General features: G+C 47.8%; 3 protein-coding genes across 7 annotated transcripts; 1 reads left to right on the top strand and 2 right to left on the bottom strand.

Annotated features, from left to right (window-relative positions):
- Window positions 1–341: 341 nt before the first annotated feature.
- On the bottom strand, window positions 342–1,131 carry EMC6 (ER membrane protein complex subunit 6). Its single transcript, XM_005525733.3, has 2 exons — window positions 990–1,131; window positions 342–891 (listed from the first exon to the last, which is right to left on the bottom strand). The coding sequence occupies exon 2, from the start codon at window positions 847–849 to the stop codon at window positions 517–519; it is 333 nt and encodes a 110-aa protein (XP_005525790.1). The 5' UTR covers window positions 850–891; window positions 990–1,131; the 3' UTR covers window positions 342–516.
- Window positions 1,132–1,234: 103 nt separating this feature from the next.
- TAX1BP3 (Tax1 binding protein 3) lies at window positions 1,235–5,042 on the top strand. The gene is made up of 4 exons (XM_005525731.3): window positions 1,235–1,317; window positions 2,774–2,893; window positions 3,185–3,262; window positions 3,474–5,042. The coding sequence occupies exons 1-4, from the start codon at window positions 1,279–1,281 to the stop codon at window positions 3,609–3,611; spliced, it is 375 nt and encodes a 124-aa protein (XP_005525788.1). The 5' UTR covers window positions 1,235–1,278; the 3' UTR covers window positions 3,612–5,042.
- A 266-nt stretch (window positions 5,043–5,308) lies between these two features.
- Window positions 5,309–12,136, bottom strand: CTNS (cystinosin, lysosomal cystine transporter). Of its 5 annotated transcripts, none has more exons than XM_005525730.3 (11): window positions 12,013–12,136; window positions 11,520–11,593; window positions 10,705–10,783; window positions 10,072–10,156; window positions 9,889–9,992; window positions 8,883–9,014; window positions 8,093–8,192; window positions 7,884–8,003; window positions 6,674–6,844; window positions 6,352–6,469; window positions 5,309–6,000 (listed from the first exon to the last, which is right to left on the bottom strand). In XM_005525730.3, exons 2-11 carry the CDS (start codon window positions 11,581–11,583, stop codon window positions 5,870–5,872), a joined length of 1,104 nt encoding a protein of 367 aa, XP_005525787.2. In that variant the 5' UTR covers window positions 11,584–11,593; window positions 12,013–12,136; the 3' UTR covers window positions 5,309–5,869. The 5 variants fall into 5 exon arrangements, with proteins under 5 accessions (XP_005525787.2, XP_014110585.2, XP_087922489.1 ...); XM_014255110.2 differs by having other exon boundaries at window positions 11,952–12,048; XM_088066363.1 differs by lacking the exon at window positions 12,013–12,136 and adding an exon at window positions 11,737–11,850.
- Between the last annotated feature and the right edge of the window lie 36 nt (window positions 12,137–12,172).

Raw genomic sequence — 12,172 nt, 5'->3', positions numbered from 1 at the left:
GCTTTTCTGAAGACCAGTGACAAGCACCTGTGACAGTATCATTTACTAATGGCATGGAAGATGTTTGCGTGCACATTTCTGTACCAAACCTTTACATCCACTAATTATTTTCTTGTGTCAGCAGAATTATTTTAAAATAATTTAATTATTTCAGAGTGCTGTGCTACTGCTTCAATATTTGTATGTTAGAACATGCAGCACATCCAGAAGGGATTGTAATTGGTGTGTATATCCAAAACACAAAGGATACAAGGGATGATATGAACCAAACCCCACAGCTGTGCCTGCTCTTAGGGACAGAAATTATCCCTTAACGAAGAAACAAATACAGGAGGCATCCAAGCGGTGCTTCACATTCAGTTTAATTAGAACAGCGCTACTGATTAATTTGTACTTGGACATAATTTACCAACAGCATTAACGACACGAGCCACGGACAACAGTTTGGAAGGTGAGCTGAGCTATTGTGTAGTGACTTTTGGCAACAGTCCTCCCGCTCCGTTCGCCCGGAGCTGCTCAGTACACGTGAACCATTCCGTACAGGAAAGTCCAAAACAGGACGTAGGTGAAGAGCCCTCCCACGAGCCCCCCCGTGAACAGCGGCCTCCGCGACTTGAAGTACTTGTTCCACCGCCGCCCGGCTTTCAGCACCAGCAGCACAGAGAGCAGGACGGAGGCCAGGAAGTAGAAGATGAAGCCGTGCAGGCCGGTGAGGCCGAGGATCCCGGCCGTGGCGCCCGACAGGGCGGACACCGAGGTGCGGCAATAGTCCAGGATGGCCGCGTTACCCCGCACCGCCGCCTCGCTGATGAACTGCGGCCCCTCGCGCTTGGCCACCACGGCGGCCATGGTTCCGCGCAGGGCTCGGCCACCTCCCGGCTCGCAGCGACACTAAGGTGAAGCAAACACACGCTGTACGAGGCCGCCCGCCCTCAGGCTGTCAGGAGAGCCCCGCCGGCCCTCCCGCCCGTCCTCCCCTTCCTCCATACCTCTCATCCACTGCGTGCAGCCCCGCCGCTCCGTCAGGCCTCACACCGCGCCAAGAGACCCCGCACAGCGCCCGTCACCGCGGGCCGCCCGCCGGGCCCGGCTCGCCCCGACCGCGCCGCCGCCCGGCCGCCATCTTGGCGTGGGGCCCGACGGGGCACGGCCGCGCGGGCGGGGCGGCTCCGGATTGGCTGATGGGGAGAGAGGGTGGGGCCGAATTGGCTGGCGGGGAGGGGGGGGGGGGGCTGGGCGAGGCGCTTTTGTTCGGGCGGCGGCGGCCACAGGGCGGACATGGCGTTCGTACCGGGCCAGCCGGTCACCGCCGTGGTGGTGAGCGGGCACGGGAGGGGTGGGCATGGCGTTTGTACCGGGCCAGCCGGTCACCGCTATTCGGGAATACCGTGCTGGGGGCTGCTGGCGGGGATGGAGAGGGGGACGCCGGTGGTGCCCGGGAGCGCCCTGCGCGTTGTCAGTGAGCGGAGGTACCCGGCGGGGGCGGAGTGCATGGAAGGAGCGAGCGAAGTCTGAGGGGCAGGGACGGGGACACAGGTGACGGGGACACAGGTGACGGGGACACAGGTGACGGGGGCACAGGTGACGGTGCCGCTGTCCCCGGCAGTGCCCTGCGGGCTGTCGGAGGGCGGATTTCCCCGGGCAGCCCCGGTCCGCGGGCGAAGGGCGCGGCCGCTCGCTCCGCAGCGCCGCCGGCCCCGGTTGCCGCCCCGGCGGCCGCTCCCCGCCGCGGGGGCTGTCAGATTCTCCGTCTGCGATACCGGGTGGGAGGACAGAGGGGAATCTCCGCCGGGCGGAGGGACCGACCCCTGGCCAGGGCTGCTCGGGCGTTGCTTGAGAAAAGAGAGAAAAGAGCCCCGCTGAGACGCGCGTTCTCCCGGTACTGAGACCTTGCGGTAGCTGAGGCCAAGCTCGGTGCGGTGCCCGCTTTGCGAGGGCAGGGGCAGGATAGGCACCTGCTTGTCTGGGAGGGGTTTAGGAAGCAGAGCTGTTAAAGTGAGATAATGGTTTAATCAACACACAGTGCAAGTAAGGGACTCTGTGATTTCCCCTGGCTGGAATGGTAACGGGGGTTGTGCTTGGGTATGTGGCCCCAGCTGAGGACACGGATGCTATGCCGAGGGAGTTTGGAATTCAGTGGGGAAGTTCAGGGTCTGTGTGCCAGGGCTGTGAGAGGAGAATCACAGAATGGTTGAGGGTGGAAGCCACCCATGGAAGTCATCTCATCCACCCCCCTGTAATGAGCAGGAACATCTTTCATTAGTTAGGGTCAAAGCAGCTTTTGAGAGATTATTATGCCAGTTAAGACTGTGGCTTTTTACCCTGGCTCAGGAATTGCACCAGCTGGCATTTCTACAGTGCTGACATAATGCACAAAGCTGGTCAGATGCCTTTGTGCATCAGGCACTGAGGAACCTGCCCCGGGTTACAAAAGTTATCCTGAAAAAGAACCATCCTAATAATAGGTTGTTATTTCTGCTGATAGGACTAGCAGGAACATAAGGCATGAGGATAACGAGCAAGATGAAGCCGGTCATAAGTGACTGCTGGTTATCAAGGCATGAGTCATGTTTAAAGAGACATGCTCTGGTTTTAGTGTTCCCTTCTACTTCTGGGCAGGCAGAAAAGCTCTGAGTAATTGAGGTGCTGGGCTGTGTCATGGGATCTCTGTGAAAGACAATCTAACTGGATCTGAAGTACCTGTGTCTGAAATGCATTTGAAATTTCTTCACTCATCACAATACTCAGCTATTTGATCTCTTTCTCTTTCCAGCAAAGAATTGAAATACATAAGCTTCGTCAAGGTGACAATTTGATTTTGGGATTCAGCATTGGGGGTGGCATTGATCAGGATCCTACTCAGAATCCGTTCTCTGAAGACAAGACTGACAAGGTCAGATAGTCTTTTTCTGTAGCAACTCCCTCTCCCAAAGGCTGAGATACCCGAATCATCATCTGCCCTCTGCCCTTTACCACAGCTACTCTGTTGCCCCATTATCACTTGCAGGCTGAGATTATTCAAGTGACTTCTCCACCTTTTCCATTTTCCAAAATTGCACACGTCTGTTTTTAACTAAAATCTCATGATAACACTACAGAGTTTTTTTAGCATTGTCAGTCAAACGTCCCTTGAGTACCAAATCCTCCCATATTTAGTAGATTAACACTTATTCCTTCTTTCCAGGGTATCTATGTAACAAGGGTGACAGAGGGAGGCCCAGCAGAAGTTGCAGGACTCCAGATTGGAGATAAGATCATGCAGGTAAGCACCAAGATAAGACAGCTGCACAATGCAGAGAAGCATCTGCTGGGAAAAATAATCGTCTGGGTACTTCCCAGGCCAGTTTGTGGGTTTTATAAATAAACTGAGCTGTGGCATAACCTTATCCACTACATGGTTCTGATAGAACAGTTACAGGACACCTGTGAGTCCCTGCACCTGCCTCATTTTAAGTTTTTTTTTTTGTTCCCAGGTGAATGGCTGGGATATGACAATGGTGACCCATGACCAGGCCAGGAAGAGGCTGACCAAAAGGAATGAGGAGGTGGTACGGCTGCTGGTGACCAGGCAGTCCCTGCAGAAGGCTGTGCAACAATCCATGATGTCCTAATCCATCATCTAGCTGGGGAGGGAGATATGTAGACTGGTATCAAAGAAAGACTGAAATATTAGACTGGAACAGCTTTTCTGGAAGGTGTGCATGTTTCTACCTGTGGTAAACACTACTTTTTTATTTTAACTTCTTCTGGTGTAACTGGCAGTAGTAGAACAATACTCCCCTCAGCAAAGTGCCTCTCTAAAGTCTGCCCTGCAGGTACATGGCAAGACTTCTGTAGTCATGGCTTTCAGGACAGGACAGACACAAGTTACCTGAAAGCAACTGGAAAAGCCTTAACTTGGACAGGATTCTTCTGTAGCACAAAAGCCTCCTATTTTAGGAGGAAATGTTGTTTCTGCTATGGGATACCAGAGGGTTTGCTGTGCCTAAGCTTTTAGAAGGGAACTGTCCTGTCCCCCCTGCTACCAAATTCAAATGCCAGAGTTAAGAGTTGCACAGTGCTGTGGGGAGGAGCACTGTATTAATCCTTCACTGTGTGCAAGATAGAGTGGTTGAAGGGTTTGGGGCATTACACTTTCCTGCAAAGATTCCCTGGACAAAGCAGCCTCTTCAGGCAAGAAACAACTGAGCAACACACAAGTGTCAGATCTATGCCTGTGAAGTACACTACAACTCCATGGACACTACAGTTCAGCCTCACTGTCAGGGCAAAACCTGAGCTCTTCTTGTTCCAAATTTATACCATCAGATGAATTGAGTTTAATTTAAAGGAATATGAAGCAGGAAACAAAACAATGTTCCTGAACTTACCGGAAATCTTGCTCATAGCTGTAGTCTTCAGTTCTTCATTCCACTTCTATCAGACTTGAAATGGGAGGGATTTTGGTTTGTCTTTTAGAAGACTTTACTTAAATCAGTGATTTATTGGATGGAAGAGATGAATATGCTAGTAATTTGCAGAAGTGCCTCTTGACCAAATTTAAACTTCTAGTAGGATACTAAGTGGTTTAAATCAACATGCCACAGGACTGAAGATTTTTGCTGCAACCCTCAGTCCATGATCTAGCATCCTGTGGTTTGTTAGCCAGTTAGCTTTACAATTATCCAAAATCTGGAGTTTTTAATCCTCTTCAACTGATCTATACATATCTATAGTTTCCTTAAGCAGCCTTGAGGTAAGCTGTTGTAAATAGAGCATGAGGAGGTGACAGACTAATTTATTCAATACCTTACTGCTGTGCCATGTACATTGTGATTGATGCATCTCAGACTTCTGTGCACACCAGCAGATGCCTACTTACCAATTTTATATCTCTGGAATTACTACAATCCTGCTTTGAAATTTTGTAACTTAAGAATTCAGTAGTAAATTTTAAGTCTTTCAAGTTGGAGTTGTTTTTGTTACTATAAAGATACACTGCTATTTGTACTGCTTTTTTCACTTGATTTTACACACAATAAAACAAAGCTGGTTTTCCTGAACTGTTTCTCCTTCCATTTAAAAGTGCCACATCACTTGGGTGCCTCCAGCTGAGACCTTTTTTTTGGCTCAAGAGTAGATTGTGGAATTACTAAGTAAAAATAAGTTTCACTGGTGGGGAACTGTCAAAACTCACCTAGGATCTAGTTTTCCTTAGGATGACACCTAGAAAGACACATTAGGTTTTAAGCATTCAAGTATAAATGCATAGATTTCCTTCTAATTACTTAGCACCTTTGAAAGAGCTTTCAGTGAAATAAGAATACAGTTTCTGTTTGTTAGGATTTTCTTTTTTTTAATAAAGAGTTCAAATTTTAATATCTGTGCATTTGTTACCAACCTCATTATTGTGATGTACCACTGTGGTTAGCCTGAGTGGTGGTGGACTGTGAACTGTCTGGGAAAGGTCAGCAGCAGCACTTGGATCCACAGACAGTCTTCAATCATTACTTAAAGATTTTAAGTGGTTGCTTAAACGTGATCTCAGATTTTTAGAAGACAGAATTCTGCTCTTTGTGCTTCATCTCCAATCAGAAAGACATGACTTTGGTCTTTCTCTTCCCTGTGGTTGGTGAAAAAAGAGCCATGTATTGCTTGGACAGCTCCCACTGAGCTGTGTTTGCAGCTTCAACAGGCACGAGTCACCCATGTGCAGCTGAAAGCTTGCTGTCCTTAAGGCATCTGGCAGTCAGTGCTTGGCAAGGCAACGGTTTGTGTTCCAGCCCAGAGAGGATCAAGTCACATACAGATCAGAATCAGTATTTCTGGTAACTGCAGCAAGAATCTTGAAAGCCCTCAGACAGGCTAGGGACAAGTTCAGTGATGTTTGTTATTCACAAGGTTCATACCCTTGTCTCCTGTACAGGCAGTAGTGCTGGGCCATGAAAACAATATCAAAGACAATGGAGAAGACACCCAGGCCAAACTTGGTTGGATCTCCAAAGATTAACCTCCACTCATCTGTCAAACACAAAATTAGAGTTAAGTCTGACTCCTCAAGTGTAGTTTTGTCTTAAGACACTTTAGAAAAGTTCATGCCTATTACCTGGACTGCTCAGATGCACCCAAGACTGACTGCAGTACACATCTTACACAAAGCTAATTAATAACTGTTCCTGTGCTTCCTTCAGGATGGCTACTTCATTTTATAACTTGAGGGAATATGAACAGATTCTTTATTGTTTCTACAGGAGCATCTCCCCACAACACAGCACAAAGATCATTCTTCTGAGGTAACTTACTGTTATCTGCTTTGTAGTGGGACCTCCCACCCCATTAAGACAGGCTCCAGCACCTCAGTTCCAGGCTTACCATTGTTGTATGACTGCAAAAACATCTGTAGAAGGCTGAAGCTTCCACCAGTGAAGTCCAGTAACACATTTCCAATACTCCATCCCTCCGTACTCTTCCGACGGAAATTCATGTAGGCCTGGGAGTGTGACAAGAAGTCAGTCAGAGTGTCATGCACAGGCACTTGGGATTGATTTTCAAGCAGATTTCAGTACAATTCTACTGGGTTGTCACTATTAATAAATAATCATTGGTGGTTTAGTCTCTTCAGACTTTCAAGAGCACACACTGCAGGCTTAGGGTGGCAGGGATATGGAATCCAAGCAGAATAATTCACTTTTACCTGAGGGAAGTATTTTATCAGTGTGACTGCTAGCTTAATGTAGGAGAAGCAGAACAAGAACTGCAGCCATGTCATCTCTTCAGCTGCAGCCAGGAACAGCGTTGTGAAGGTGAAGATCCACGCAAGTGCCAGGAGTCCAACAACAACTTTGGATACTTTTTGACCTGCTCTCTGAAATGGATACATTTTGGCCACATTACACATCCCCAAACACAAAGATACAGTTTGCAACCCTACAGTCCAAACCTGTTTTACCAGTCAGGCTGGTACCACAGGAGAACTTTAAAATTAAGCAAGTGCTACAACAACCAGCTGGAGGTTAGCAAGACCTGATGAGCAATATTCATATCAGTCATTTAAAACACTGCTGTCCCTGAGCGGGAGGGAACAGTATTCTTGAGTATTTATGGTGCATAATCTGTAACAAATTTCCAAAATTCAATCTGATGAGATCAAGAGTTCCTGTATGTACAAAAGGCTGATAATACCATTATGGTAGAAGATTTATGGTTGCTTTCTAATTCTTCACTAGAAAAGTCTGTAGTACCTGGCAATGATGACAGGTGGGCTGTTACAGTTTTATGTTTAGCATGACCAAAGGAAGAATCCTAAAAGAGAAATAGTTACCATCTAGAGAAAATTGGCCTGTTCAGATGAGAGGCTTTTACAATGAAAACTGAACAAAGAACCACCTGACTGGAACAATCAATGGGATTAAGTAAGAACCACTTGACTGTAACAATCAGTATCACCTGAAAAAGTGTGAATTATGAAAGGGCATTTACAGCTGTTTTAGGAAAGAAGTTGAAAAAACTGTTTGAATTGCAGGGAGTGTCTGTAGTCCTGTCATAGCATTGAAGAATGCTCCAAGGAAAAAGCAAAGCATTTGTGCTGTGAAGAGCTGTAATCTATGTGATGGCTAGACATCTGTTTGGGAACTTTATGAACTTGGCTGTTTGCCTCAGTTATTTTCAGTCCCTAAGGAGTTTACTTATAAGCTCAGACCATCCATGAGGCTGAAGTAGATAAGGTTAATGGAGGTGCTGCTAGCTCAGGAAAGCTGAAGGCAGCTGAACTGTGAAGCCTTGCTCCTGGAAAGGCCGGTGGAAGTGCAGGGAACTTGGGATTTTGGAGCCCAAAAGGAGCGGGGAGGTGGCCGGCAGAGGGAGCTCTGGCAGAGCCCACAGGTGAGCCCAGCAACCAGACACACCTCGTAGATGCAGCACTGAACGATGGTGAGGAGAGTCAGGGCTACTGCGTGGAGACTGAAGAAAACATCATTGATGGCCACAGGGTTCACCCCACTGGGATAACTGACCAGGAATTCCTCCTAAATGTAAGAGAAAGCAAAACCAGCCACGTGTCTTAACTCCCTCCTGCACATACCCCCAGCACATGTTACGAGAGAACCATGCTCACCTTAATCAAGGGACTCCAGAAGAGCCCAACATTAAACACGCTGTATGCTATAAAGCCAGTAAGGTTTAATGCTATGAAGTCAAAGCTTAGTCCAACAACACTAGAGAAGGAGAAAAGAAAAAAAGAGAAATGTGCATTTGAGAGTTACAGGCAGATCCAGGGACAAATTGACCCTAGAATGTCCTCAAGTATAGGCAGTTTCTGGTGTAAGCAAAAGCTTCAAGCGTTATGACTACACAACGCCCCGAGTTCATCAGGAAGCTGGATGAAATAACAGAGCTCTCATGGAACAAATTTATGTCTCTGCTTTTTGACTGCACCTTTCCATGAGGTCAGCCTGTCTGATAAAGCCTTTCCAGCCTGAATCCATAAAGCAAAAATGCATCATTTCCACATCAAATAGTTTCATTTTCATATATGATAATGTTTCTACTTCGAGTCACTTAGCTCAAAGGGGAGCTGGCCTACTGATGACATTACCAGGAGGTGTGATGAACACAGCTGGCTCAGCCAGATGATTTACAACATGGCACCAAAAGGAATGGGGAAGTCTCCTCTATCACAAATCCATTTTGGATGCCAAATCTTGGGATCAGGTGTTTGTAGGATGCACTTGGTTTCCCTCTAACCTGCATATATAAAAGCTTATATGCTGCAATTATTCAGACCCCAGCTTTGCCTTTTTCCCCATCTTTTCACAGTTAATTCCCAATAACCAAGATGGATGTAACTGAAACTATGAACATGATTTGCAGAAGTGCTTTAGTGACTCACAGACACATCTCTTTACCTTTTCCGTCGCCAGTTCTCAAAGAGTTGAGGATAAAAGGAGACGGACCAGGCGAGGAAATAGATCCAGCCAATCACCTCATTAGCATATCTTGCTATGATGCTGTGAATCACTTGAAATTGAATCCTAGGCCTGATGGTTAATGCAAAAAGAATCTGTTAATTCATAATGTTTTCAGGAGATTTTATCTTGTTCTGCTCTGAGAGAGAAAACAGAGTCCAGGTGTTGAGACGAGACAATAAAGATTTGGTTGGGTTAAACTGAGTTGCTCCCTTTTTCATTTGTGACCTTGTTATGTTTGGGACATCTCCCATGCCTGAGTATTTCCTTTCCATCCTTTTATCATGGGAATGTCCCCAAAGGTCACCTTGTGCCTGTGGCTTTCACTCTCTCAGCACAGGGTCTGTTAGGCAAGAGCAGAGCTGCACTCCTCATGCCTCATGATTGTGCTGTCCTGTGAGCATTCCACGTGCTCACCTCTGCCTTTGCCTCGAGTCTCAAAAGCAGAAGAAAAACAAGGAAGTAAAACAGGAGTATCCTGTTGCTCAGTAACATCTGGGCCACAAGCAAATACAATCCAACTTTCTCCATCTGGCTAGGCTTTTCCTAGGAGGGAGAACTGGCATCTGTGAGGAGACGGCTCCCCTAACTGATGCACCCCAGGAACTCCAGAACAAATCCTGCACAATAAGAACAGTATCCCACTGGACACTGACAGCCAAATGCTTCCCAGAGCAGAAAAGCTGACATGTAATCTTCATACTTTTGGAAGGCACTATTAAAACCAGACTAAGGAACCATGAGAACTCAGTCATCTTGTAATTAAATCCAAGACACCACTCTGCTTCTGTGCCCTCTATTTATCTGAATACTTGGGGATTTGCTGCAGGGTTACCACATCTTCTTAACTGCATCCCACCCAAGTCCCATTTAACTCCTAGGAGGAGTTACCCCAACTTTTAGGGAGCTACAGGATAATAAGAAGAACAAAAGACCAGTTTCTCACCCAGTTAAGTTGGAATTATTGGCATAAAGGTAAACTGTTACTTGTCCCACATCATCTGCTTTCACTTGGAAGTCTGCTTTAGTGTGACCTGCAGGGAACTGTACCTGCAAGGCAGAGCAGAGGGAAGAAGGAGTTGCACCATAATAGCAGGAGCTTTTTGCAAAAGTCTGTTCTGTCACTTACCTCATCAGGAAGTTCAACAATGGTGCTGTGCTTTGAGGAGTATGTAATATTAAGAGTTATCACCAGTGTCTCATTTAGTGGAGCCCTGAGAAGGCACAAAAAACAAGTTAGGCTGGTGCCTGAGTTCAGAGGTGGCTGCAGGGGAACATCTGCTAAATCCTCTCAGCAACAAGCAGCCCACACACAACAGAACATGCCTCATACTCAGAGGAACCAGCACCAAAGCATGTGAGTATTGCGCTGCTGCTTTTATCTGATCCAGTGAAGGTTGTATGGTCATATTGTACCTCCCTCTTTTCCACACAAGTGGCAAAGTCACCAAAGGATCCAATATTATCCTCTCCTGTCCTGGTGCTCATTACCCTTTGCTGAACAACAGGGCAGAAACAAGGCACATGTACTTGGGATGATGAAGGACAGAAATTACAGCAGAAAGACAAAATAAAACAAATGAAACCTTTCCAAGTGACAGAGTCCTGCACAGCTTTCCCAAAGAACTCCTCTGAGCATTTGTCCAGGACATGATCCTTCTAGGAAATGCAAGTTTCTCTTAAGCATCAATTTTTAGGAAGGGAAGAACTGTAAATTTACTTATGGAGGACAGCCCATGTAAAGCTGCAATAATGATTTTACCTCAGAGAGATAGTGACATTTGTTGAACTTCCACTTTCTAGAGAAACCACTTCAGGGACTGACAACACAATAGCTCCATCTGTGGGGGGGGAAAAACACCCACACAAATCTCAATTACTATGAACAGCTCCTTCAGAAGAACAACCTACTTTTTTTTTGTGCCATAGACATTTTACACTTAAGTACACACGATGAAAAGCGAAGGGGAGAGTACAGTTTATTTCAAGGCAACCAAACAACTTAAAAAAAGAAGTAAGCAATTGTCGCTTGAGCATGTTGCAAGAAAGTAATTTAAATGCTTGAAGTGCAAGAAAAGTTCATGCCAAGGAAAGGTTATAGGGTACTGCAAACCCACCCTGGTTCTTGATGTGCTCCTAGTGATCTAGGAGTCACAAATGCCCCAAATTTCATGTAAAATTATTTCTTGGGCCACAAATTCAAACCAAGTACCCAGATGTCTAAGAGAATGTACATTTACAGAAACAGAGAGAGATACAGGTTGCACAGGTTGGCCTGGACACTTTTTTCCCTGCTGCTGCATGTTACACAGTGTTGGTAAGAAGTGCAGAGGAGCACCCCAGGCACTATTTAATCTGCAGAGGTGATTTCAGAGCACGAGGTCCACAACCAGTGCCTCAGTACAGTGCAGGAGCACAGGAAGCCCAGGTAACGTGTGAGAGAAGAGCTGATGGGAAGTGTGGCACAGGTATTCCTGGAGGAATGTAATGGGGTAACTATAACTAAAGAGCTACCCTTTTCCATCTCTTGCTGGTCAGGAGCCCTGTGGGCCCAAGCTGTGCTGACCAAACACTCACCGCCAGGCCCCAGCAGCGCCAGCGAGAGGCTCAGCAGGGCGGGGAGCAGGTTTCGCGTCCTCATAGTGGAAAAACTGCAGAAAAAGCAGGGAGAAGCTTTCCTCAGCACCCACACAGCCCATCCCCTCCGCTGGAAGCCGCGGCAAACAGCTCCCACCGCAGCATCACGGCTCCAGCCCGGCCAAGGGACCCTCAGCACCTCTCGGAGGGCACCGACCTTCCCCTCCTTCTGTCTGCCCGGCCTCCCTGGGCACATCTTTTACCTCAAAGCAGCTCCCGTGACGGACCCGCCCCACCCCAACGCGCGGGACTACAAATCTCGGCAGCCCCCACGCCTCTGCCAGACCCTCGCCACCGGCGCCGCGCCGCGGTGCATGTTGGGACTTGTAGTTCTACCGCCTTCCCCTCAGGCGCCCCAGCGAAGCGGGGTACCTGGTGCTTTGGAACGCGCCGCTGCCGAAGCGGCGGTACCGGGGAGCGGGCGGGAACCCACCTCCTTCAGAGCCCGGCGCCGTCCCGGTTCTTCCCTTTTCAGCTCTCACGTGAGGCTATGGCCTGTGGACTCCCCGCCCAGTGCCCACCGCGCCGCTGCGGCCGCCCCCGGGGGCCATCTTGGGTGTGGCGGAGCGGGTCCATGAGGGGGCAGAGCTGTG

Source organism: Pseudopodoces humilis, chromosome 23, assembly GCF_049639895.1.
Source record: "Pseudopodoces humilis isolate 2021_Gansu_Grassland_sample_001 chromosome 23, ASM4963989v1, whole genome shotgun sequence".
NCBI classification, from domain to species: domain Eukaryota; kingdom Metazoa; phylum Chordata; class Aves; order Passeriformes; family Paridae; genus Pseudopodoces; species Pseudopodoces humilis.
This window is presented reverse-complemented; position numbering and strand designations above follow the sequence as displayed.

Bases quoted from the DNA above. Each gene is read 5' to 3' on its own strand.
- EMC6 (XM_005525733.3), bottom strand. From the start codon at position 849: ATGGCCGCCGTGGTGGCCAAGCGCGAGGGGCCGCAGTTCATCAGCGAG.
- TAX1BP3 (XM_005525731.3), top strand. From the start codon at position 1,279: ATGGCGTTCGTACCGGGCCAGCCGGTCACCGCCGTGGTG. The intron at 1,318-2,773 runs GTGAGCGGGCAC...TTCTCTTTCCAG, and splicing joins AGCCGGTCACCGCCGTGGTG to CAAAGAATTGAAATACATAA. The intron at 2,894-3,184 runs GTCAGATAGTCT...CCTTCTTTCCAG, and splicing joins CTGAAGACAAGACTGACAAG to GGTATCTATGTAACAAGGGT.
- CTNS (XM_005525730.3), bottom strand. From the start codon at position 11,583: ATGAGGACGCGAAACCTGCTCCCCGCCCTGCTGAGCCTCTCGCTGGCG. The intron at 8,193-8,882 runs GTAAAGAGATGT...CTCCTTCTCTAG, and splicing joins GAGAACTGGCGACGGAAAAG to TGTTGTTGGACTAAGCTTTG. The intron at 6,001-6,351 runs GTAAGCCTGGAA...TGTGTTTGACAG, and splicing joins TTTGCAGTCATACAACAATG to ATGAGTGGAGGTTAATCTTT.